This window comes from Hakea prostrata, chromosome 2, assembly GCF_041222555.1.
Source record: "Hakea prostrata isolate BN-2017 chromosome 2, UWA_Hpros_2, whole genome shotgun sequence".
NCBI classification, from domain to species: domain Eukaryota; kingdom Viridiplantae; phylum Streptophyta; class Magnoliopsida; order Proteales; family Proteaceae; genus Hakea; species Hakea prostrata.
Window position 1 is genome coordinate 53,445,233 of NC_142601.1, and position 23,982 is coordinate 53,469,214.

The window sequence follows — 23,982 nt, forward strand, 5'->3', positions numbered from 1 at the left end:
ACACATGTGCCATTAGAGTTTTAATTATAAAAATTCAGGCATGTGCTGATTAGGGTTTGAGATAAAGTTTTTATTTTCAGCATGTGTCTTTTTTAGATTCCAATTCAAGAGTCCAGGTTATGTGGTGGGATCCTAGATTGTTAAGGAATCTCACTTAGTGGTAGTCTTTTAGTAGGCTATAAATGGCGTATTCCTTTTAGTAATCTCTTAAATCTTATTATTGAATGAAAAGTTATTGACTTGAGGACTTGGGTTCCTGTTTGAGGGGGCCTTGGCAGATTTTAGTAAAGTCTTATTCAATATTCAGCATCTTCTTTGAGTCTTGCAAGCAGTCCCGCTTTTCTACATCGAATTCTGCAACTCCACCACCCTCCTTCAGCATTCAACCTTCAATTCCAGCAAGAACAGTGAGCATTCAACCTGCAGGAAGCAGTTCACCTCAACCACAGGTTGGTGCAGTGCCCTCACAGCCATCACACCCCTTTCCCCAACCCTCCCATCTGTGCAACCCAAAAACCCAACCCCCTGCTGTCGCACCCCTGGCAGCAGCCCCACAACCCCCAAGAAACCCCTTCCCCATCCCTCCCCTACCTTACTGCCCCTTCTTTCCTTCTCTTCCCTTCATTGCAATACCAACTCCCCCCATCCTAACCCTAGAATTGGATTCACATAAGGGAAGAACTGATTTAGTGCTGAAGACTTATAGCAGGACTAAGATTGCTGCCTAGCATGCCCCACCTTATTTCAAGGCTTGGTCCACTGCATTTCTTTTATAAGTTGGGTCCACTGCATTTCTTTTATTAGTTGTTTTGGGTCGGTTCCAATCTAAGTTTTTTAGTTATTTTAACCGTCTACAAGATTCTTAAGGCAGTCTTTGGCATGATTTTCATTTTTTTTAGCCCAAATAAATAGAAATGGTAGCATTTGGTACAATTTATACAGCATATTTTTATTCAAAAAGGGTTGAAAAAACAATCAAAAGTTAAAAATAAGTATCAACCTGTTTTTAATTTTTTCATGAAAATCACTTTCATCTGTTTTTTGTGGTGGTTCTTAAAACATGTGACTAATGAGTGAGTTTAAAATGGTAATTTACGTCCTCTTATAAAATTTCTTTTGTTTTTCTCTTCATTTCTAATCTCTATTCAACCTTGGACTGTCAATGGATGATCTGAACTGAAAGTAAGAAAAAGGAAAACGAGAGGCATAGAAGAACAGATGTGCAGTGGTACAGGATTGGGTGGAACTTTGCGGTTTGCGGTGAATATGGGTTTAAGTAACCACAACCCGGAAGCAGAGATGAATTGGCAGAGCTGCAGAAGAAGAAGAAGAATCGTCCGCATCTAATCCTCTGTTGTCAACCTCCAACACCACTGCAAAATTCGACGGGATACCTAAGGACTCCTTCAATTTATCCTAAGTGATCTACTTCACACTGGGTGCTTGTTACCTCCTCCCCTGGAATGCCTTTATCACCGCCATCGATTACTTCAGCTATCTCTACCCTGATGCCAGTATCGATGGGGTCTTTGCGGTGGTTTACATGCTTGTCTGCTGGCTTGCCTTCTCCTCATCATCTTCTTTGCTCACAGAACCGATGCCTTGGTCCGAATCAACGCGGGCCTTGTTCTGTTTGTGTTGTCCTTGCTTGTGGTTCCTGTCATGGATGTGGTCTATATCAAGGGAAGGACGGGCCTCTATCCTGGCTATTATGTCACTTTTGCTTTATGGGTTGTTACCCTCCATCTCCATTTTAAATCCAAATCCCTCTTATATCAATATTAGATATTTAAAGTTTGTATGTTGTTGAAGTATACGTAAATTTAGAGTTTTACTGTTCACGTGAACAGTGTTTTGCTGTTCACGTGAACAGTATTTTGCTGTTGTTTTGATTATATTTTCTATTTCTAATGTGGGAAGTCTTGCTACATAAGTTTTGGGAGTTTACCTAATCATTCCTTTTACCTAATCTTAGTGAAGCATATTCTAGACTTCAACGTATTGCCTTGCCTGAAGGGAGTTCTCCAAAAAAAGGTTCTAAAGGAGAAAATTCAGGCTTCACTACCTCTTATGGAAGGGGACGTGGTCGTGGTTTGGGGGAGTTAGTAGGTCTTCTGGAGGTCGTGGTGTTCAACTGTTTGATAAGACATCTCGACTTTGTACTCATTGCGGTAAAACATGGCACTTAGTGGAAGCTTGTTGGGCCAAACATGGAAAACCAGAGTGGGCCAAGCACCTTGCCAATTAGGCCGATTCTGATGGTGGTACTGATACTGTAGCAAACAACGATAGTGGTTCTGGATCTTCTTCAGGGGACTTGTCTAAGACTCTAAGAGATGATGTAAGCCAAATCCTTCGCCGATTGCAAAATATTGAAACTGGCGCTTCCACATCCACTAGTACTTCTGCTGCCACACTTTCTCATGCAGGTAACACAACACTTCTCACTTCTACTCCCACCCCTTGGATCATCGATTCAGGGGCCTCTTCCCATATGACTGGTAAGTCATCACTTTTTAGCTCTTTTTTTAAATCTACCCCTGAAAATTCTGTTGTCATAGCTAATGGGACTTCCACACCTATTCTAGGCTCTGGAAGTGTTTTTCCTACACCTTCTCTTACTTTATCATCCGTACTTCATGTTGCTAACTTTCCTTTTAACTTATTATCTGTTAGTCAATTAACTAAAGCACTAAACTTCTATGTGACTTTTACTCCCACTTATTGTGTTTTCCAGGACCTTCACACAAGGAAGACGATTGGTGGAGGGTGTGAAAGGAACGGACTCTACTATCTGGACTATGGTACCCTATTGTGGCTCTTTCTGATGATTGTGTAGATGCTCTCCAGTGGCACTGTCGTTTAGGCCATCTGTCTTTACCTAGATTAAAAATTTTATTTCCTTCTTTTAAATCAGTGTCTAGATTAAATTGTGAAGCGTGTGAGTTAGGGAAGCATCATCGTGCCACCTATCCTCCACGCTCTATCTCTCGTAGTGAGTCCTTATTTTCTCTTGTTCATTCCAATATTTGGGGCCCTTGTAGAATTAGTAATAGGCATGATTTTCGATATTTTGTTACTTTTGTGGACAATTTCTCTCGTCTTACATGGGTGTATCTTTTAAGGATTGGACAGAGTTCTTAACTACATTTAAAAGTTTTATTCATGAAATTCGAACTCAATTTTCTCTTCCTATTGAAAATTTTTTGGTCTGATAATGCTTTATAATATGTGCAACATGATATATCTAACTTGTGTGATTTTCTTGGAATGATTCATCAAACCAATTGTTCATTCACTCCCCAACAAAAATGGAGTGGCTGAACACAAAAATCATCACCTCTTGGAGGTTGCACACGCTATTTTGATTCAGATGAATATTCCAAAGAGTTACTGGTGTGATGCAATTTTGACTGCTAGTCATTTAATTAACCACATGCCTATGCCTTTGCTTTCTGAAAAATCTCCTTTTTCAATTGTTTTTCCCAATAGAGAACCGTTTTCAATTCCACCCAAAATTTTTGGTTGTGTGTGTTTTGTTCACATACCACATCCTTTGGATAAACTTTCCCCCCGTTCTATTAAGTGTATTTTTCTTGGGTACTCACGCACTCAAAAAGGTTTTATTTGTTATGATCCGGTTCTTCGCAAACAATTTACAAGTGCGGATGTGACGTTTTTTGAAGACACTCCTTATTATCTAAGTCAATCTGTGTCTGTTGAAAATGTTTTGGATGATAATCCTCCTATTCCCTCTTTAGTTCCTTCCACTAGCAATGTTCCTCTACAGGTTTATCAGCAAAGACATAAGTTGCCAGAACATATTGTGGATAGTGGAGTTCCTCCTAACAATATTAGGGGCTCTCCTTTAGTGGAGCCTGAAGCTGGCCCTACGGATGTTCCTTCTTCATCCTCTCCACCGGCGGATTCTCCTCATGGAAATCCCACTCTGCCTTCAGATGACTTACCAATTGCTTTAAGGAAAGGTACTCGTACTTGCACTTTACACTCTAACATTGTTTATCCTGTTTCCAATTTTGTTTCCACCTCTCATCTCCCTCCTAGCTTTCGTTGCCTTGCTTTGTCTATGTTTGCCGTTCATATTCCAACCCATCATACCGAAGCTCTTAAAATTCCTGGCTGGAAAGCCGCTATGGATGTGGAAATGGATGCTTTACATTCTCGTCATACATGGTCTTTAGTCAACTTACCTCCTGGGAAAGACGTGGTCCACTGTCGGTGGGTGTATACAATTAAGTACCATTCTGATGGTACGGTTGAAAGGCTTAAGGCCCGCTTAGTGGCTAAGGGCTATACACAAACATATGGTGTAGATTATTTTGAGACTTTTTCTCCGTGGTAAGACTTAATTCTGTCCGTGTCGGGATATCTTTGGCTGTGAATTATGATTGGACTCTTTTTCAGCTTGACATAAAAAATGCATTCTTATATGGTGATCTTCATGAAGAAGTTTACATGGAGCAACCTCCAGGGTATATTGCTCAGGGGGAGGACAATGTTCGTGTTTGCAGGCTTCATAAAGCGATTTATGGACTCAAACAGTCTTCACCGGCTTGGTTTGAGAAATTTAGCTAGACTGTGGAGTCTTTTGGTTTTGTACAGTGTTATTCTAATCACTTTATGTTTGTTAGACGACAGGGTGATTGTGTTGTCATTATGGCAGTTTATGTTGATGATATTGTCCTTTTAGGCAATGATGTTGATGCAATCCATACAGTTAAGGCACACTTACAAAAATCTTTCCAAACCAAAGATTTAGGTGATCTACAATATTTCTTGGGGATTGAAGTGATCCGCAGTAAAAAAGGAGTAAGTTTGTCACAAAGAAAGTATGTGTTAGATCTTTTGACTGAGACTGGCATGCTTGCTTCTAAACCTAGCGACATTCCCATGGATCCTCAGTTGAAGTTAGGACGTGATGATGGTGACTTGTTAGATGATGTCCATCGTTACAGGAGTCTTATTGGGAAACTTATTTATCTTACTGTTACTCGTCCTGATATTTCTTATTCTGTTGTGTTGAGTCAATTTATGCAGTCTCCTAGGAAGGCTCATTGGGATGTAGCGATGAGAGTGCTTCGGTACCTCAAGAGTGCGCCCGGAAAAGGGCTCATCTATCGACCAAATCGGAGTATGGACTTGGTTGCCTTTTCTGATGCAGATTGGGTTGGATCCATCATTGATCGCCGGTCAACCACATGTTATTGTACTTTTCTTGGTGGAAATCTTGTGACTTGGAAGAGTAAGAAACAGTCCACCATTGCTCGATCTAGTGCTGAAGCTGAGTATAGGGACTATGGCCCACACCGTTGCTGAATTGATGTGGCTTCGTTCATTGTTAGAGGAAATAGGATTTCCAGTTTCTGCCCCTATGAAAATGTTTTGTGATAATCATGCAGCCATTTACATTGCTAGTAATCCAGTGTTCCATGAGAGAACGAAGCATATAGAGGTAGATTGTCACTTTGTGCGTGATGCAGTGAAGAAGAAGCTTAAAGCAACTCCTTTTGTGAGCTCTACTGACCAACTAGCTGATTGGTTCACCAAAGCTCTGTTCAGACCAAGTTTTCAGTCTATCTGTTGCAAGCTGGGCATGGGAGATTTGTATGCTCCAGCTTGAGGGGAAGTGTTGAAGTATACGTAAATTTAGAGTTTTATTGTTCACGTTACTGTTCACGTGGACAGTAAAAACACTTGTCCACGTGAACAGTAAAAACAGCTTTTACTGTTTACGTGAACAGTATTTTGCTGTTGTTTTTATTATACTTTCTATTTTTAATGTGGGAATCTTGCTACATAAGTTTTGGGAGTTTTTTAGAAAGCATAGTTTCTATTTTGGTGGTAGTTTCTATTTTCAGAACTTTCTATTTTAGGAGTTAGGAAGTTACTAAAGCTGTAATATTTTGTTTCCTTCTTTTAGAGGACAATTACTTGTCTCTCAAGTTGTATTAGATTCATTAGAAGCTATAAATAAAAGTGCTCTGTGATTCTAGACTCTTTAGCTAAGAATCATAGGTCTTTTCTACTGGTTCTTCATCTCTCTTTTCTCTATTCAAGTTCAACTGCTATTTTGATTGTTTAAAGCTTGTTTTCTAACATATGTCATTTAGTTGACTTGTTCTTCAATTCTTGCATCTAAATAGGATTCATATAAACCACTTAAAAAGTTAAAATAGATCGCTGATTGATAACAGTGCATTTCTAAGATTTCTGTGGAAAACGAAGAACCTAAAATGATGTAGAAAAGAAAGGGAATCGTAAATAAATCATCACAAAGAAAATAAGGATTGATATGGTTGCTTACATCCATGATGAGAGATCTGTTTCACTACCAGTGGATAATAAAGTTACAATCTATTTTTGTCTCACCTTTCTTAAATCAATTGTAGAGACAGAACAGCACTGCAAATATATAGCAAAGCTCCGTTTTTGTGTTTACTTCTATTGTCTAGGTAAACCTCTGCCTTCTAGCCTCACTTTACACCTAATTGTCACCGGAAGGTCATGAAGAAACTTTCATTTGTTCTTCTGTTTTGCTTGAGTTTTATCTTTCATTCAGATCCTCTGTGGCTCTGTTCTTGCAAAGCAGAGCTGCTTTTTTTTTTTTTTTGGGGGGGGGGGGGGGGGGACTGTAGAAAAGCATAGCTACCTTACCCTTCTGTTACTGTGGCAGCTTCTATAAATTGAAAATCTGGGCCGTAAAATTGGTTTACTGGTATGTTTCATATACTCCATTAATCTGCTTAGGAAATGTTAGTTCACTTCTTATTTTGTGTATTCGGTTATTTTATATTTGATTTTGATCTTCATTATTTGACAGAGTTTGAGTGAGATTAGAGCTTCAGAGTCTGGAATTATTTGGTTGACAAGGGGATTGAGGGGTAAGCATAGGTGGTCTATCTTGATTTGTAGTTAGAATTTGATTATCAATAAGGGTTTTTCACCTAGATGTTTGTTGTGGTTGATATAGTTTCAAAACACAAGTATTGATCATGATTGCTTGTGCATCATACACTATTACAAATGATCAACAATTGATGGTAGGAGAGGACTTGTATATTTTTTTCAACAGAAGTTTTAAAACTTAGAAAAAAATTATTTTACAAAAAGGTAATGCTGAATGCATTTTTCAGTTAAAAAATAACTATTTTACAGATTAGTTATCGAACGCATTTTTCAGTTAAAAAATAACTATTTTACAGATTAGTTATCTAACGATTTTATATTTTGATCCAAAATGAGTTTTAGGGCTGATTTTAAACATAGGTAGAAATAACAAATGAGAATCATGCCAAAGACAGCCTAAATTAGGTCTACCTCCTTAAAGCCGACCATGTGGAATTTTAGAGTAGTACCGAGCAATGTTAACAGTCAGGTAGGGGGTTTCCCAGCTGAAAACTCTGGTTTATAGCATTCAATAATATAGGAGGTTTTTTTTTTGGTTTTTTTTGGGGTGTGTGTGTGTGTGGGGGGGGGTGTTCTTGGGCTAGTTTGCTAGTTGAAAGAATTTGCTAGTTCCTTCCTGATACAGACAGCACCTTGAGCAAGAAGCTTGGATGCTGTTGCTCTTTCTGTTCCTTGGTAAAGATATTGTTTACTGTTTTATTTTTTTTTTTAAAATTTTTTTATGAATAAATAAATATATTAAAACAAGAAAAGGAGCACAAGGTCTCTAATTAGGAGACCGAAAAGAAGAGCTTAGGTGCTAGGAGACAACAATAAGCTTGTTCCTTTGGGTATCATCAACAGGGGGTGGGGCAAAGCTAACAACCTAATAGATACATCAAAATAGATGGCATTCCAAATCCTATTTATAGAGCGGGATTTGGAGGTCCATCTCCAAATATTGCGCTCCCACCAAAGGTGATGGATCAAGGCACATAACACTAGCTTACCAATCCAATCGCAGATGGACGAGCCTAAAAAGTTTCTCAAAATCCAAGACCAATCTCGGAAGAATCCATAGGATCGCCTCGAGCGGGGCCGAATGGAGGCCGAATGGAGGCTAAGGTTTTTCCCCAGATAAATCTGGAGAAGGGGCACAAAAAGAAAAGGTGCTCAAGGTTCTCCAATTTGTTCCAACAGAGGATGCAATTTGGGTTAGCGGGGCAGCTAATAAGGAAGGATTGGGTGGGGAGGGCTTGGTTGAGGGCTCTCCAAAGGGTAAGGGAATGATGGGGAATGTAACCTTTGAACCGAACCAATGGGCGGCCAAGGGGGCTTGGGATTCTGATGTCTGAGGAGATTCCAAGCTGATGAAGTGGTGAAGGATTTGGAGGGGGAAGGGAGCCAGATGATGAGGTCTCTTGAGGAGCTGGCAATGGGGGAAGAGATTCCCAAACTTGTGTGAGAATGGGGAGGGGGGAAGGAATTCAGGACCCATTAGAGATGAAGCTAGACAAGGGGGTGGATTTGGTGATACAGGTGTCATAAACAGTGCGGGGACCAAAGTGGTTATAGAGAATGCCCATCGGATGCCACGGATGAAGCCAGAAGGAGGTGGGGGAACCAGAGGAGATGGAGGTGGAGATCACAGAGATGGCGTGGGCCTGGAGCAGGAGAATTTTCCTCCAAACCTGATTGTGTCGCTAACCAATCAAAAATAAAATCCTATACTAATCTAGCAAGCAGAAAGTACGGGGTCGAACTATGGGGAACTAAAAGGCTAAGTTACTAAGATTGAATTCAACAAAACTAAATTTAAACTAAATCTACTAATTAATGCAAAAACGTTAACTATGAATATGTGAAGATCTTTGGGATTTCGAATCCCCAATGCTTTTCCCTAACCGATATAACTCTATACTTCAAAGTAAATTAGGGATGGTCTTCCTAGGTATGCCCTATCTTCGCAAAACTATCGTCCTTCGCGGAAGCTTGGCACGCTTAGTTCGCTGAGCTATAAAACATCTTTGGCCAAACTCAAACACAATCAACTAGAAGAGATAGAACAATCAAATTAATGAAATAAGCATGGTTCATCTACATCCCAAAGAAAAGGAACTAGCTATTCATTATCACAAAGTTCATAAGAAAAATAAAGATGAAACATATGGAGGGGAGAGAGAGAGAGATGTGGTCTTCTTCTTCAGCAATGAGAGAGATGAGAGCCGCATTCGCCGTCTTCCTTTCTCTGTGGTTGGCTTCTCTTTTATGTCTCCCGCACACAATGAATCCCCTCTCTTTACCTGTCGATTTGACCTTTATTCTTTCGGAATTTGGAAAAACTCAAAACTGGAAAGTTGTAGATATTTTCAATATCGTTCCATAGCATCTTGAATCATTGAAATCCAAGCTCATACGAGAGAGATATGCCCAAAATACTGAAGGTAGGTCTGTTTACCCGATTTTCAGATTTATTACCAATTTTGTTCCTTAGACCTCCACCTATTTCCAATTTGGCTAAGATCTCACTTTTCATGATTTCTTGAGCAGCAAGATTGAATGCCATGATTTAAAATCCACCAATATCTAATATATTTGCCAACTTTACTCCATATTATCTCTAATATCCAAAATCACCTTATTCCTGAAAAATACACAAAAATACTCAATTAGCTCTCTTTAATTAAATAAGTATGGGGAATTAAATCAAATAAATAATGGTAAATGCATGCTTATCAAAACCCAAGATGGATTTGAGGGCCTAGGGACAGTCCGGAGGGAGTTAGACCGGAGATGAAAGGAGTAGACCCATCTTACCTAGATAGAAAGTTTCTCATTAACCCAGATAGAAAGTTATTTACTGTTCTATGATGTTTGTCATTAAGGTTACTCAGTTGTTCCAATCACTAGCATTGTTGCTATGAAGGTAGGTTGCTACTCTGATTTATGTTCAGACTTCAGAATTCTGTATTCAAGATTGCTGCTATCATCATTAAATTTCAGCTTTTCAATATGCTAGTTAATTCCTCTAATTAAATGGCAATAGGATTCTGAATAGACTTAAATCTGGAATTTGATATGGTCTGGTTCCTGGTCCATTTAATCAGAAATTTATGGCTTTGACTAATATTCTGTAATCTGATCATATACCTGAATTCTATTTTGACATTTCTCTGCTGGTCTGAGTGGTCCTAGAAGACTAGGAGTTGTCCGTAAATGAGATCCACCCATTGAATCAATCAGAGTTTTTCTGCATAGTTTATATCCACTAAGAGAAGAAACCCTACAAGCGTTATAGTTCGATCTGACCCTTCGATCTTAGTTTAACTGATTTCTCTCAAATCTGGCCATTTGTCTCTCTGTTTTTTTATTTTCAGCGTTACAATTTTCTGAATGCTTATCAAAGATATGAGTGCGAATTGCAATTCTCCAAAGTACTTTTGAACAGGGGAATAAGGAATGCTTTAAGGTACTCAATTGGAAAAAATTTTAAGATCTAGATGTCCTTAATTAGTTTGTTTACAAAGTTTCTCTGGATCTGGTGAATCTCGTTCTCATGGTTGGTGTTCTGGAAGTTCCTTCACAGGTGGGATATTGGGACATTGGATAAGAGACTTTTTTTTTTTTTTTGGGGGGGGGGGGGGGGACACCTAGTGTTTCACTGGGTACTTCTGTTTCCTATTATTGATCTCCATGGTGGGTTATTTGAAGATGTGATCCTAACCATTGGGGTTTTACATATGGCAGGTGGTGAGGGCGCTAAGTTTTCTGCAGAAGGGATGGGATTCATTTGGGAAAAAATGGGAGGCCGTCACTATTCCTCGTGGTACACTTCAGGTTTGTTGTTTCTTATATTAATTTCTTTGAAACCCCCCTGCCCTTGCGCCTCTCTCTTTGTTTGTTTGTTTGTTCTGTTTTTTAATTAACACATTGTTGGTCTCTCGCTTATCTTTGTAATTGCTTTATTCAGTGATGTTCTCTCATAGACACAAACCACTCGTGCAATAGAAAAGTTGCTTGCCAACCATGCAATTAGTTTTCTGTGAGCCGTTGAAATTATCTCTGGTTACTTCTATTTCAAATCTTGGACCTTCTTGTGCTAATTTGTTCTTAAATTGTAGAGCTTGAGCATTGTTTGTGAAGTTGACATGGAAGGGTCTGTGCATTAAAAGTAATTGTCCCTGTATTGTGTTTGCAGATGAAGCAATTCTAGTTTCTTCCCCTTGTATTATTTCTCATTGACTGTTATCTGGTTTTGCTAGATTTTCTTCATGTTTGCTTGAACTTCTGTACTTATCTGGAGGTACAAAGCATAACCAGATCTTCCTTTCCCATTGTGCATGATTAAGTGGATTTTTATATGCTGTTTTCTTGGCAAAGTGGGGAAAGGCATGCATAGTTTAGTTCTTCTTTCAAGTAGGAAGTCGAATGGGGGCAAGGATCCAAGTCGCCCTTGGAATTTGATTGGTAGCTTGTTGGATCAGAATAACAACCAAGGGGCCAAAAGGGTTGTGTAGGAGTGGAGCAACGTGTTTATCTCGGTTGAGTAGAGATGTACATAATTGAGCTCGGCTGTAACTGTGGTCCATGGGTGGGAGATCTCGCGAGATATCTCGCTAATTTGAGAGGGCGAGTCGAGATGAGGGTCGAGATGGGAGAGATGGGAGATCTCGCCATCTCGCAAGATCTCGCCAAATCTGGTCCAACCACCTGCTTTAGGGGGTTTAAAAACCACTTATCTCATGTGAGAGAGGCATATCTCGCCTCTCTCTCACCTCTCTCTCGCCTCTCTCTCGCTGTAATTCTCAAAAGTTGTTGGAAACTTGATTTTTGGCCGGAATTTTTTGGGAATTCAACTTCTAAACATCCTTAACACATCTGCAATATCAAATTATCATCATTTAAGCCTATTTCAACTAGATCTTCAACAAAGGTAAGATTTTCCCCTAAATTTGATTTTTTTCAAATAGAATGTTCTACTAGCTTCGATCTACACTTTCATAGAAACATATTTAATTTTCTGCTATTAATTTATTTTGTGAGTCTAATATAAATATATGTTGATTTACTAGCTTCGATCTACATTTTCATGGAAACAAATTTAATTTTCTACTATTAAATTTTTTTTTTGCATTTAAAAAAATATAATATCTAAAAAATTAAAGTAAAAAAATAAAAAAAATACTTATGATATGAATGTGATTATCACTTATGTTAAACTATATTGAGAGGTCTAGAACCCCATGTAGTCATAATTTTGATTATCATGCTTACTGTATTTTTTTTTATTTAAATAAATAAATAAATTAAATAAAATAATTATGAAAATTAATATTTTATTAAAAAATTATCCTTTTTTTAATTTTTCTTTTTAAATGATGCTCATACTATGTAGTTTATTTTAAAAATACAAATATGTCTGTTTGAGCATTATATATATGTTATCTTAGAACAAAGTGTTTGTTTTTTTGCTTTATAAATTGTTTTTAAATGTTTTTATTTATCTAAAAATTATTCTAATGATTATTTGGGAACATTCATGTATGTATTTCAGTGTTGTATGCTTGTAGCTTAAATGGCAACTAGTGGGAGTGGCGGCATTGGCAATGGGACTCTAGACATTGCTAGGCAACATGGGGATCCACTGATTGCCGACAAGAAAAAATCCCAATGCAAGTATTGCCTCAAGACCTTGAATTCTAGTGGTTAAACAAGATTAAAGCAACATTTGGCTGGTGGCTACAAAGATGTTGCCAAGTGTCCCAAGGTTCCTTATGAAGTGCAAAAAGCAATTGCAGCAACTTTAAAGGGAGGGAGACAAAAAAAGTATGAAATGACACAAAAGCAAAGGGAATTTGAGGATATTGTGCTGTGTAAACGTTTTGTTGATGTTGATGAGGAGTCAAATGACGATGAGGAGAGGAGGGTTACGGGTATTGAGTCATAGGCCGAGTGGAGATAGATGAAGGTTGCAATGGAAGCTAGCAAACAGTCCTTACATTTTTGAGAATGTGAGGCAATATGAACAGACAAGAGGAGCAGGTGGTTCGAGGTCAAGGGCATCCATGCCACCTAGACATAGTTTTCATGGAAGTGAGAGGACTTAAAGAAGGAGGAAGACTGTATATTATGATGCCACATTTGACCAAGACCCCTCCCTCTTCAAGCATTAAGACTCTTATCAAAAGGAGCATTCCATATATGTTTGTTGGAGGTTGAGAAGGCAGTAAGGAGGAGGAAGCTAGGTTGACGATCAACAAATTCATGCTCTACAACAACATTGCAACCAAAGTAGCTAAAACACCATACTATCAGGGGATGATCAATGCAGTTGCTTAGGCAGGTGTAAGGGTTAAAGGCCCAACAACTTGGAAAGTAATTAATAAATATTTACCAAAGGTGAAGCAAGAGGTGGAGGAATACATTGGTTCATTGAAGGAAAGATGGACAACATATGGTGTTAGTGTGATGGATAATGGATGGACTGGTCCTACTAGACAGTCCATCATTAATTTCATGCTAAGCTGCAATGGAATTACATCCTTCCTTAAGTTAGTGGATGCCTTAGATAAAATCAAAGATGCTTACCTTTACGAGCTTCTTAGGCAGGTGGTCCTCGAGGTAGGGCCAAGCAATGTTGTCCAAATTGTCACAGATCACAGTGCTAACTTCAAGAAAGCTAGTGAAATGTTGATGAAGAAGAAGAGCAGCATGATCCACCTCTTTTGGACATCATGTGTAGCACACTCGATTGATCTTATGTTGAAGGACTTGGGAAAGAGAAAGTCAATCAATGCTGTGGTTGACTGGGCTAAAAGGGTCAGTAATTTTATTTATAACCGTGGTTATGTGCTAAAGATGATGATGAACCATTGTAAGGGTGATCTAGTTAGACTTGGATTGATTAGATTCACCACCAACTATGTAGCTTTGAAAAGTTTCCAGAAGAAAGTGGTGGGTCTACGGCACATGTTTGCAAGTGAGGAGTGGTTTAATTAGCGTGGATCTAGTCATCCTGATGCAGTAGTAGTCCAACAAATCATCGCTAATCATTCCTTTTGGAGGCAACTAATAGGACAGTGGACATTTTAGAGCCTATTGTGTTTGTTTTAAGGATGGTGGAATCAAAGAAGAAGCCACAATGCCCCACATATATGCTGCCCTCCAGCAAATGAAAGAGTTGGTTAGAGCTGCTGCCTTTGGCTCCTTCAAATCCGACGAGAGGATCATCGATGAAAGATGAGAGACGCACTTGATGCATCCTTTGCACTTGGCTGGTGAGTCATTTTTAAGTCTTTAAATTTTTGTTGTATACTTTAATTTACATTGTTAATTTGTTGTAAGTTATAACTTATAATTTATAAACAAGTAAACAACCAAGTCACTAACCAAATTTTTTATTTCTAAAATACAAGCTTATTACCTCAACCCAAAGTACCATTACAAGAATGATTTGGAGCTTAATGCAAGGTTGATGAATGCGGTGCAAGATGTGGTGGAGAAGCTTGTGCCAAATCCCGTCATGCAGGGGACAATTAATGGAGAGGTGAGAACTTATTCAATTGTTTCTTCAACTTATTGCATTAGTGCATATATGGTAGTAAAAGTACAATAATTGAACAATTGGTGTACAGATCAGGGAATTCAGGGTTGCCTCTGGGAGTTTTGGAAAGTCTTCTATAGTTTCAACTAGGCAAAAAAATGATTCCTGGTAAATAGTCCATTACTATAAGTCTATAACTCTATAAGTGATAGTTGATAAGTTATATAAGTATTAAGATTTACTTGCCTAATTCATTCTTATATTTGGTTATGCAGATGACTGGTGGGTGTTATATGGAACTAGCTCACCAAATCTCAGGGACGTAGCAATTAAAGTATTCTCACAAACTTGCTCATCCTCTGGTTGTGAGAGGAACTAGAGCACCTTCTTGCTCATCCATTGTAAGGTACATAACAGATTGGGGAGTAAGAGGCTCGAGGACTTAATGTATGTGCATTACAACATAAGATTGAGAGTAGGACACATACAAGATGATATGGATGACGAAAATCGGGAACCGATTGAGTTGACTGATATATTCCACGAGCCCCCTGCAGAGGATGAGGAAGATGATGTTATATATCAGTGGGTTAGGGATCGAGGTGGCCCAATGCTGGATGGGCCATGAGGGCAGCCTAATCTTACCATTGCGGTTGCCATGGGCCCAGATGCTGTGGCTAACGACATGTCTTCTGATGAGGGTCAGGCTACTGTAGCAACATTAGCAGGACCAAGTGTACCATTTGTGGAGCCACCTGGTCGACTTGAAACAGTTGCGGTGATGTCTAGTAGTGGGAGTTCAGATGGTGCTATTGATACCATCCCTCAAAGCCAGCCATTAAGTCATGGAGGCAATTAGGCTGGTGGAAGTCAGGGTCAACAAAGGGAGTCACCTCCACTAGGTCTGAGTCAACTGACACATACGAGCCACAGTTCCCCTATCTCCCAGACTTACACTAGGAGTAGGAAGAGTAAATCAAACTAGGGGCAAATGAATGATGATGTGAGCATATAGGATCTTGAATTGAACATGGGAAGCATGAGCCTAGATCATAGTCATAGTGGTTCACAATAGCAAAGTTTGGCCAGTTGGCAGTCATCAGAGTACCTATACGAGGACCACAACACCTGGTCAGATTACAATGGGTATTCTTCTTATGGAGATCATGCTATTCCTCAAGACCCTGCACCTGGAGAATACACATATGGGAGTGAAGGTGGGTTGTTGATTGACTGGTGTTAGAAACCCCTACCCATATATTCAACAGCAACATGAATAGCAAGAGCAACAATGGCTCTTTCACCCACCCACGATTGATGGTTACCCTAGAGTGCTTTTCCTCTAGTATTCTGATATGGAGACATATCGGTCTCACATAAACCTATATGTGACATACTACAATGATGAATTGACTTGGGAGTCATATGTGGCCACCGTTCAGAATCAGTTGATGCAGAATGTTGAGTGGTACTCTTGCTGTCTTGTAGTCTTGTTACTCTTGTACTCTTGTACTCTTGTGAACTTATGGATTTTGATTTATGATTTACTAAAAGTCTAAAACTTCTTATGATTGTAAAATTTTGATGACATTTAAGTTCTTTGATAGTTTGATGTGTGATGTATTTAATACTTGATAGTTGATAACTTGAATTACCTGATATCTTTACATACATGTTGTTTAACCTTGCATTTCACAGCATTTCAATTTTACACATAGGGTCGACTTAGAAGACATACTTAGGGTTATTTTCTCACAAATCCAAGGCCACCAGTGTGTTCAAAAGACCTTAAGTAGGCTAAATACCAAGTTTCAGCTTAACTGGGGCCCTAAACCCATTGAGATGGGCCACCGAGTTGACCGAGATCTCAGTTTTTTTAAGTGGCGAGATCTCTCTCTACGATGCCCTTGTGGCCTGCCCCACTGGTGCTATGTGTATATATATATAAGGATTCTTCTGCACAAGCAAAGTCTGGGATGACAATTTTCCTATGTAGTTTTACCCCAACAATTTTTGTTGGGAGGCTGTTTTGATGCCTTGAACTCAAGGTTACAATTGTGGTCCACCAACCAGTGCTGCAAGGCACCTCACACACACACACAACACACACACACACACACACACACACACACACACACACACACACACACACACATATATATATATATATATATACTAGCAAAGTTTGAGACGACAATTTTCCTATGCAGTCTTACCCCAACAATTTTTGCTGGGAGCTTGTTTTGATGCCTTGACTTCGGGGCTACAATTGTGGTCCACCAACCGCTGTGCCAAGGCCCATGCCTCTATACATATGTATGTGTATCTGTGAAGTGTGTGTGTGTAAAATTTTGGTCAAAATTACTGAAATTTTGATTGAAATATCTAGAAAAATTGAAAACGAAGCGAGATCACATTTTCCCCCTAAAGTCCAATGTTTCGGCTGAAATGTACCGAAATTTTGGTACCAGTATGTTTTTTTTGGCTGAAACGACACATTCGTGACTTATAGAGTCATCTGTTTCGAATGAAAAATCAGATTTTCGCTAGTTTTGCCACTTTCGGTAGTTTCGCCCCTCGGGATTTCGACTTTTTTTTATAATGTTTTTGGGGTTTTTCTTGCTTTCATCCCTCATTTCACCTGATTGTGGAACTACATTTCATTCAAATATAGATTTGGTCCTCCATTGGTGGATTTTTTAAAAATCTTTTAAGGCAAGTATCCAACATCCATTTTTTTATTTTTGTTTTGATTTTGCCATAAATTTGCTTGGATTGGTTTCAAATTTAAGAATGTTTAGTCTAGAGTGTTGATCTATGAATTTCAAAGTTGTAATAACTATAGGGGCATTAAATTGATGAGCCATACGATAAAATTATGGGAGAGAATAATTGAAACCCGTTTGAGACACTTAACTACAGTTACGGAGAACCAATTTGGGTTTATGCCGGAAAGATCTACAACGGAGGCTATTTACTTACTTAGGAGACTTATGGAAAGGTATAGAGAATGTAGGAAAGATCTTCATATGGTATTTATTGACCTAGAAAAAGCTTATGATAGAGTCCCTAGAGCGTTAATTTGGCAAGTACTAGAGAACAGAAGTGTTGCAAGTAGATATATAGATATAGTTAAGGATATGTATGATGGTTCGGTGACTAGTGTTAGAACAGTGGGGGGGACATATTAATGAATTCCCGATAACAATTGGGCTACATCAAGGGTCAACTTTAAGCCCATATCTATTTGCACTGGTAATGGATGAATTAACCAAAGACATTCAAGATGAGGTCCCCTGGTGTATGCTTTTTGCGGATGATATTGTGTTGATTGATGAGACCCAAGTGGGGATTAATACCAAATTAGAATCATGAAGAGTAGCTTTGGAATCAAAAGGCTTTAAACTTAGTAGATCGAAGACAGAATATTTAGTTTGTAACTTTAGTCATGATCGGGCAGATGATGAGGTGGTGATACTTGACGATAAAGAGATTCCTCAGAGTGATTGTTTTAGGTACCTAGGTTCAATCATAAGTAAAAGAGGTGATTTAGAAATGTAGTAGAAATAGGGTGGATGAAGTGGAGAGGTGAGTCCGAGGTCTTATGTGATTGGCGTATTCCATTAAAGCTTAAAGGAAAATTTTATACGACCGTTGTTCGACCAGCTATGATGTACGGTGCAGAGTGTTGGGCTGTTAAAAAGAATCATATAGATAAACTCAATGTAGTAGAAATGAGGATGCTAAAATGGATGAGTGGCAAAACTAGGATGGATAAGAAAAGAAATGATCATATTAGAGTTGGTCTAGGAGTTGCTCCCATAAGTGATAAGCTTAGAGAAAGTCGTTTGAGGTGGCACGGCCACGTTCAACGGAGACCTGTAAATGCTCCTGTACGGAGAAGTGATATAATCCATATTGAAGGAACTAGAAGAGCTAGGGGTAGACCTAAGATAACCTTAGGAGAAGTGGTGAGAAATGATATGTATAGCTTAGGCCTTATATCTAGCATGGCTTCGAACAGAACTGATTGGAGGGCAAGAATCCATGTAGCCGACCCCATTTAGTTGGGACAAGGCTTATTGTTGTTGTTGTTGTTGTTGTTGTATGTATATTGCTAAAAGTGTATATGTATAGTAGATGTATGAGCTTCAAATTAATGTATGTGAGACACCATATTGCTATGATGGTGTTGAATCATTTTTTTTATTGTTAATTATATATTTTTATTATTTGAAAGTTATTAAAATAATTTAAAAATTAAAAAAATACTAATTAATTTCTGTTTTAAATTTAAAAATAGGAGAGTATTAGTGGAAGCATGTACGTACTTTTTGGAGAATGTTGTGGAGCTTTTTAAGATACTTAGTGTGTGTTTTATATATTTTTTAAAATTGTTTAGATATTAAAAAATACTAATTAATTTTTGTTTTATGTTTAAAAATAGGAGATTATTATTAGAAGCATGTATGTAATTTTTGGAGCATATTGTGGAGCTTTTTAAGATACTTAGCGTGTATTTATTGTATCGGACACTCTCTTTCAAAGATGTCAAACATAGCTTGGCAACACGGGAGGCCACTGACAACTGATAGGAAGAAGTGTGAGTGTAATTACTGCAATAAACAAATAGGAGGAGGTGGGGCTAGTGGCCACTAGACTAAAGGTTCATATAGCTGGGGGAGATAAAAATGTCACAGGATGCACTAAGGTGCCTTAAGAGGTGAAGAAGACAATGGCATAATACTTAGCTAGTGGAAAGCAAAAGAGGAAAGAGAAGAGAACATAGAGGGAGGAGTTCAAGGATGCATGCCTAGGAGACCTTCCAGAGCCAAGAGAGTATGGATGTGACCTTGATCTAAATTCCGCACAGATGAGGAGGGTGATGATGATGAATAGGGAGCAGGCGAGGATTGATGACATTAGGAGGCAATAAAAGGCTATCAATTGTGGGTCCTCTAGAGAGCTAGTAGGTATGGGAAGCACACGTAGCTCTCTTCCCGCAGCTCCCAAGTCTCTATAAGGAGGAGTCATAGTGTGAGAGAGGAGATTCCTATCCCACGGGCCCCAACACGGGGTCGAACTTTATTAGCACATGCTATAGATCCGGATCTTGAGATTCTTTGTAATGATCCGGCCCTTTTTAGGAGGCGAGAGCATAAACAAAGAAAGTTGAAGCACTTGTGGGAGAGTGTGAAGGAGAATGTGGGATGTCTTTCTCCAAATGGGCTATGTACCATAGTGTTCCAACACATGCCCGAGGGCCCTACTAAAGGGATATGATTGAGGAGACAAGCAGGGGTGAGAGTGGCGTATAGGGGCCCACCCACATGAGGTATATAATGTCTATTTGCCTAAGCATAAAGAGGACTTAAATGAGTACATTAATATATTAAAGCCCATATAGACTCATCATGGAGTGACTGTGATGGTTGATGGTTGATGGTTGGACTGATCCCACTAGACAATCCATTATCAATTTTATGTTGAATTGTGATGGGAGGACAATGTTTCTCAAGTCAGTAGATGCATCCAATGAGATAAGGATGCAAAATACATTTTCAAATTATTGAAGTAAGTGGTGAAGGAGGTTAGAGTGGAGAATGTGATCCAAATTGCAACTGATAATGGCTCCAACTACAAGAAAGTTGGGTTGAAGATGATGGAGGACTCCAGGTATCAAAACATACTTCTACCTACTAATTTTAATTTTTAAGTAAATATTTCATTACATACACCCTTTATGACTTTATATTGATGCCTTGATAGTTCAGCAAATCATTACTAATTTGGACAGTTTTACTAATAAAGTAAAAAAAATATTAAGAACCAAAATTAATTTTGACTCCACAAATTCATAGATCAACACTCTAGAGTAAGCATACTTAAATTTAGAAGCAATCCAAGCAGATATAGGGGACCAAAAAAAAAAAAATCAGACATTTAACTATCAGTCTCATGCACCAACTTCAGCCCTTCTTTATAGGCTCATAACTTGGACATATTGACAATAAAACTCTAGAAAATAAAAGGTCCAACCTATAATGTAACTTTCTAAGGCTTGTTTCAGCCCATTGGGTTGCGACCATGATTTATGGGCCTCCCAGTTCTGACCTAGGCTTCCATCTGGGATAATATTAATCAAACCATCCTACTGCAAGTCAGACTTTTTGTAATTTATTTTTGATTTATTGTAAATTCCTTTTGACTTTAATGAATTTTTGACAATTCTTTCGGTTGTGAAAAATATAACTTGGCTGCACCTGCGTGGATTTGATACTAATTATTATATAATTATATGACATATTAATGTATGATAACAGAAAATCTTGTGAAGCACATAGGTTGTTGCTTATCCAAATTAAAGGGATACAGAAGGCTATTTTCTTTCCTTTCTTTTGATGACTGCACTAGTGACTATGTTTATGATCTGAAAGTTCAGAAAATAATATGTTGGACTTGTATTCATGTGTAACGAGTCTCTGATAACTTATAATATGGTAGTAGTGCTTAAAATAATTATCACCAGAAAAAAGTTGTGTTCAAAATTGTGAGGATTCTTCTTGTTTTGTGTGACATTATTGTCTACATCGTAGGTGACATTTCTGCATAAAGGATTTGACGAGACACGTCGTCTTGGTCTCCGGACTGAAATAGAACAGGTACTGAGTTTCTCTTATGATTCTTTTTCTCTTCATTTCTTTTACATTCTGTCTTCAAGTCTAGTTTCTTTATTATTTTTCCTTTTTCAAGGAAATTAAACAAGTCTTTGCCTTACTTGGGCTTGTTGCTTGAGCAGTTGGTTAGGCATGCATCTCCTACTGATGAAACTGGAATGCTTGTTGTTGATTCTGTGGTGAGTGCCTCCTATTTGATTACTACCCTTTTTTGGAGAATTAGAGGTGAGTTACATTCTCTTGAGAAAAATATTACACCTAAAGCAGGACACGTTGTTGATGTGATTTAGGTTGTGTAGCCTCAATCTTTTGTTCCTTGCAATCATTTAAATGATGAGCCCCATCAGAGTGTTCCTTCCAAGACAGTTCATGATGGGATGGGTTACAACTGTTGAACATGTTATAAAACTTTGTTGGATTGGGATGAAATCAGAAAGGGCACTGTTTAAATTGGATGCTTTTTCCCTTGTAAAGTGCAATATCCACCTTTTTTTTGCCTCTTTTTATGCCACCTTTTATTTTGCTTCCTTCTATGCCACTGTCTGAGTTCCTTATGAGGAACTCAACCCAGCTTGTGTAAGTATCTGCCATCTCCGCACCTAGCCATCAGGCAGGCCCATTGGGGCTACCGTTCACTATGATTGCTCAGAATGACATATGGTATTGCAGGTGCCAGGTGGCCCAGCTCATAAGCATCTGGAGCCCGGTGATATTCTTGTTCGGGTGAATGAGGAGGTAAGTGATGCATAATGGAATTCCCAATTTTGATAACCCATATTCATATATGGTTCTGTCGTAGTTAATGCAATTCTCTGTGATGTATATGCTATCTATTATTGTTATACAAAGTTTATGCTATACGTTATTGTTCTGTGAAGTTTTTGCTGTACAAGGGAGTGAAGAGTTTCTTTTTTTTGGGTGATATATCCATGTATCTATTTGGATTAACTGAGTGAACAGCTGATCTATGTGTGTCGCTTGCAATCACTGTATGGTTTTGGGTCCACTTGATCTTCTACTACGTGGGGCTGGTAATACTCAGTTTGTAGCAAATCAATATTAGGATGCTACACAAAATACTCAGTCTCACACAAATTTGGAATTCCCTTCCCCCCATCTCCTCCTCCGGCCATGATTCATTAGTCTGGCTCCCATCTTCCACCTTGTCCTTCTCCACTTCTTCAGCATGGAACTTTGTCCGCTCCCCTTCCCCTTCCCCCCTTGGCTCCCCCTCGTTTGGTTCAAAGGTCATATCCCCTGTCATTCGCTAACCCTTTGGCGTGCCCTTAACCTAGCCCTCCCCACCCAAGCTTTTCTTATTAGCCGTCATATCCCTGCTAACCCAAACTGTATTTTGTGTTGGAATGGTACTGAGGACATTGAGCATTTGTTCTTTTCTTGCCCATTCTCTAGTTCCCTTTGGAGAAAAGCCATTGCCCACATTTGGGTTTACTCGTGATTGCTCTTGGATCTTGAGCAAGTTGTCAGGTACCTCCATTTGTGACCAAATTGGTAGACTTGTCTTTAGTGCCATGATCCACCATTTGTGGTGGGAGCGTAATCTCAGACGGTGGACTTCAAAATCCCGCTCCATTGACTCGATTTGGAATGCTATCTTTTTTGATGTTTCTGCTAGACTTAGTTCTATTCCCCACCCCCCGGTTGTTGACTCCCCAAGGAACAGGCTCATTGTTGTCTCTTGGGGCCTCAACTCCCAACTCTTTCCTTTTCTTTGATCCCCTCTTGGATCTCTCTTGTATTTGGTTCTTCGTTTAATTTAATTATTTATTCATCCAAAAAAAATAATATTAGGATGCTATTCCTGTTTCTGATCAGGTATCTCCTTCCCACCTGAATCTAACCTGAGACTCTAAGTCTAGTACCTTGTTACCCCATCTCCTTGCCTTGGATCTTTGTGGGATCCCTTACTCTATACAATTTGGGGTTATGTACTTCATGTGCAAGGGGTTATAATGGTGTGGCATTATTTGTCTGATCTATGCAGGTTAACAGTGCTTCTGTTTTATTTGGAGTGGTTGCTGCTCATTTTGGTTGCATGTCTCCTGATTTCCAAAGTTTGGTTTCGTGCTTTTTGTGCATCACTTTTAATTTGTTTTGAAGTTGTAGCATTTTTAATGTGTCTTTTCTTTCTCCATATAATTAGGTGGTTCTTGTGCTTTTTCTCTGACTCATTACTGCTTAAATTTTCCATTGAAGGATATCATTGGGCTGCATTTATCATGGCCTTTTGCTTTCGAATATCCTGTCTTATATCAAGGTTTCAAGTGTCCTTCTGTAGGCTTTGATTCTGAATACATATCATTCCTTTGAGTACTGATATGATACCTATTATATATAGAATCAGAAATGCACTTCGCTCGTTATACTTTGTTCTCCTATTTTTATACGATATTTAGATATTGATGGTTAATAGTGATTTATGCTTTCAAATTGTAATTACCATATCTTATGCAATTCCATACATATAACATATCATTACCGTATCTTGCATTTTTCTGTTACCATATAAAACATATGATAAAATCACCCTTCCTGTATAATACCTGATTCTGTTGCTTTTATCCTTGTGCGTATGTCATTAGGCATACTTTTCTGTCTTGTCTAGGCCACTCTTCTACTTACTTGCCCTTGTTATTGTGAGTTGCTATAGATTATTCTGACCCAATTTACTGTTGGACTGTGTGTGCACTGACTTAAGATTTAAACTCGTTTCTTTTGTACCTGTTAGCTTATAATTATTTGGTATCCTGCTTCATTAGCTCTCTTTTTCTTTGACCATCTCCCCTTATTTGCATTCCAAGAGAGCTCATAACAATTCTTCTTCTTCTTCTTTTT

General features: G+C 38.6%; 1 protein-coding gene across 1 annotated transcript in view; it reads left to right on the plus strand.

Moving 5' to 3' along the window:
- The window catches only part of LOC149024882 (protease Do-like 7), a 118,347-nt gene that overhangs the window by 26,652 nt on the left and 67,713 nt on the right, over positions 1 to 23,982 (plus strand). Inside the window, 4 exon segments of the mRNA XM_089145076.1 lie at positions 10,654 to 10,743; positions 21,046 to 21,111; positions 21,249 to 21,305; positions 21,796 to 21,861. Of these exon segments, the coding sequence (XP_089001202.1) occupies positions 10,654 to 10,743; positions 21,046 to 21,111; positions 21,249 to 21,305; positions 21,796 to 21,861 (279 nt within the window).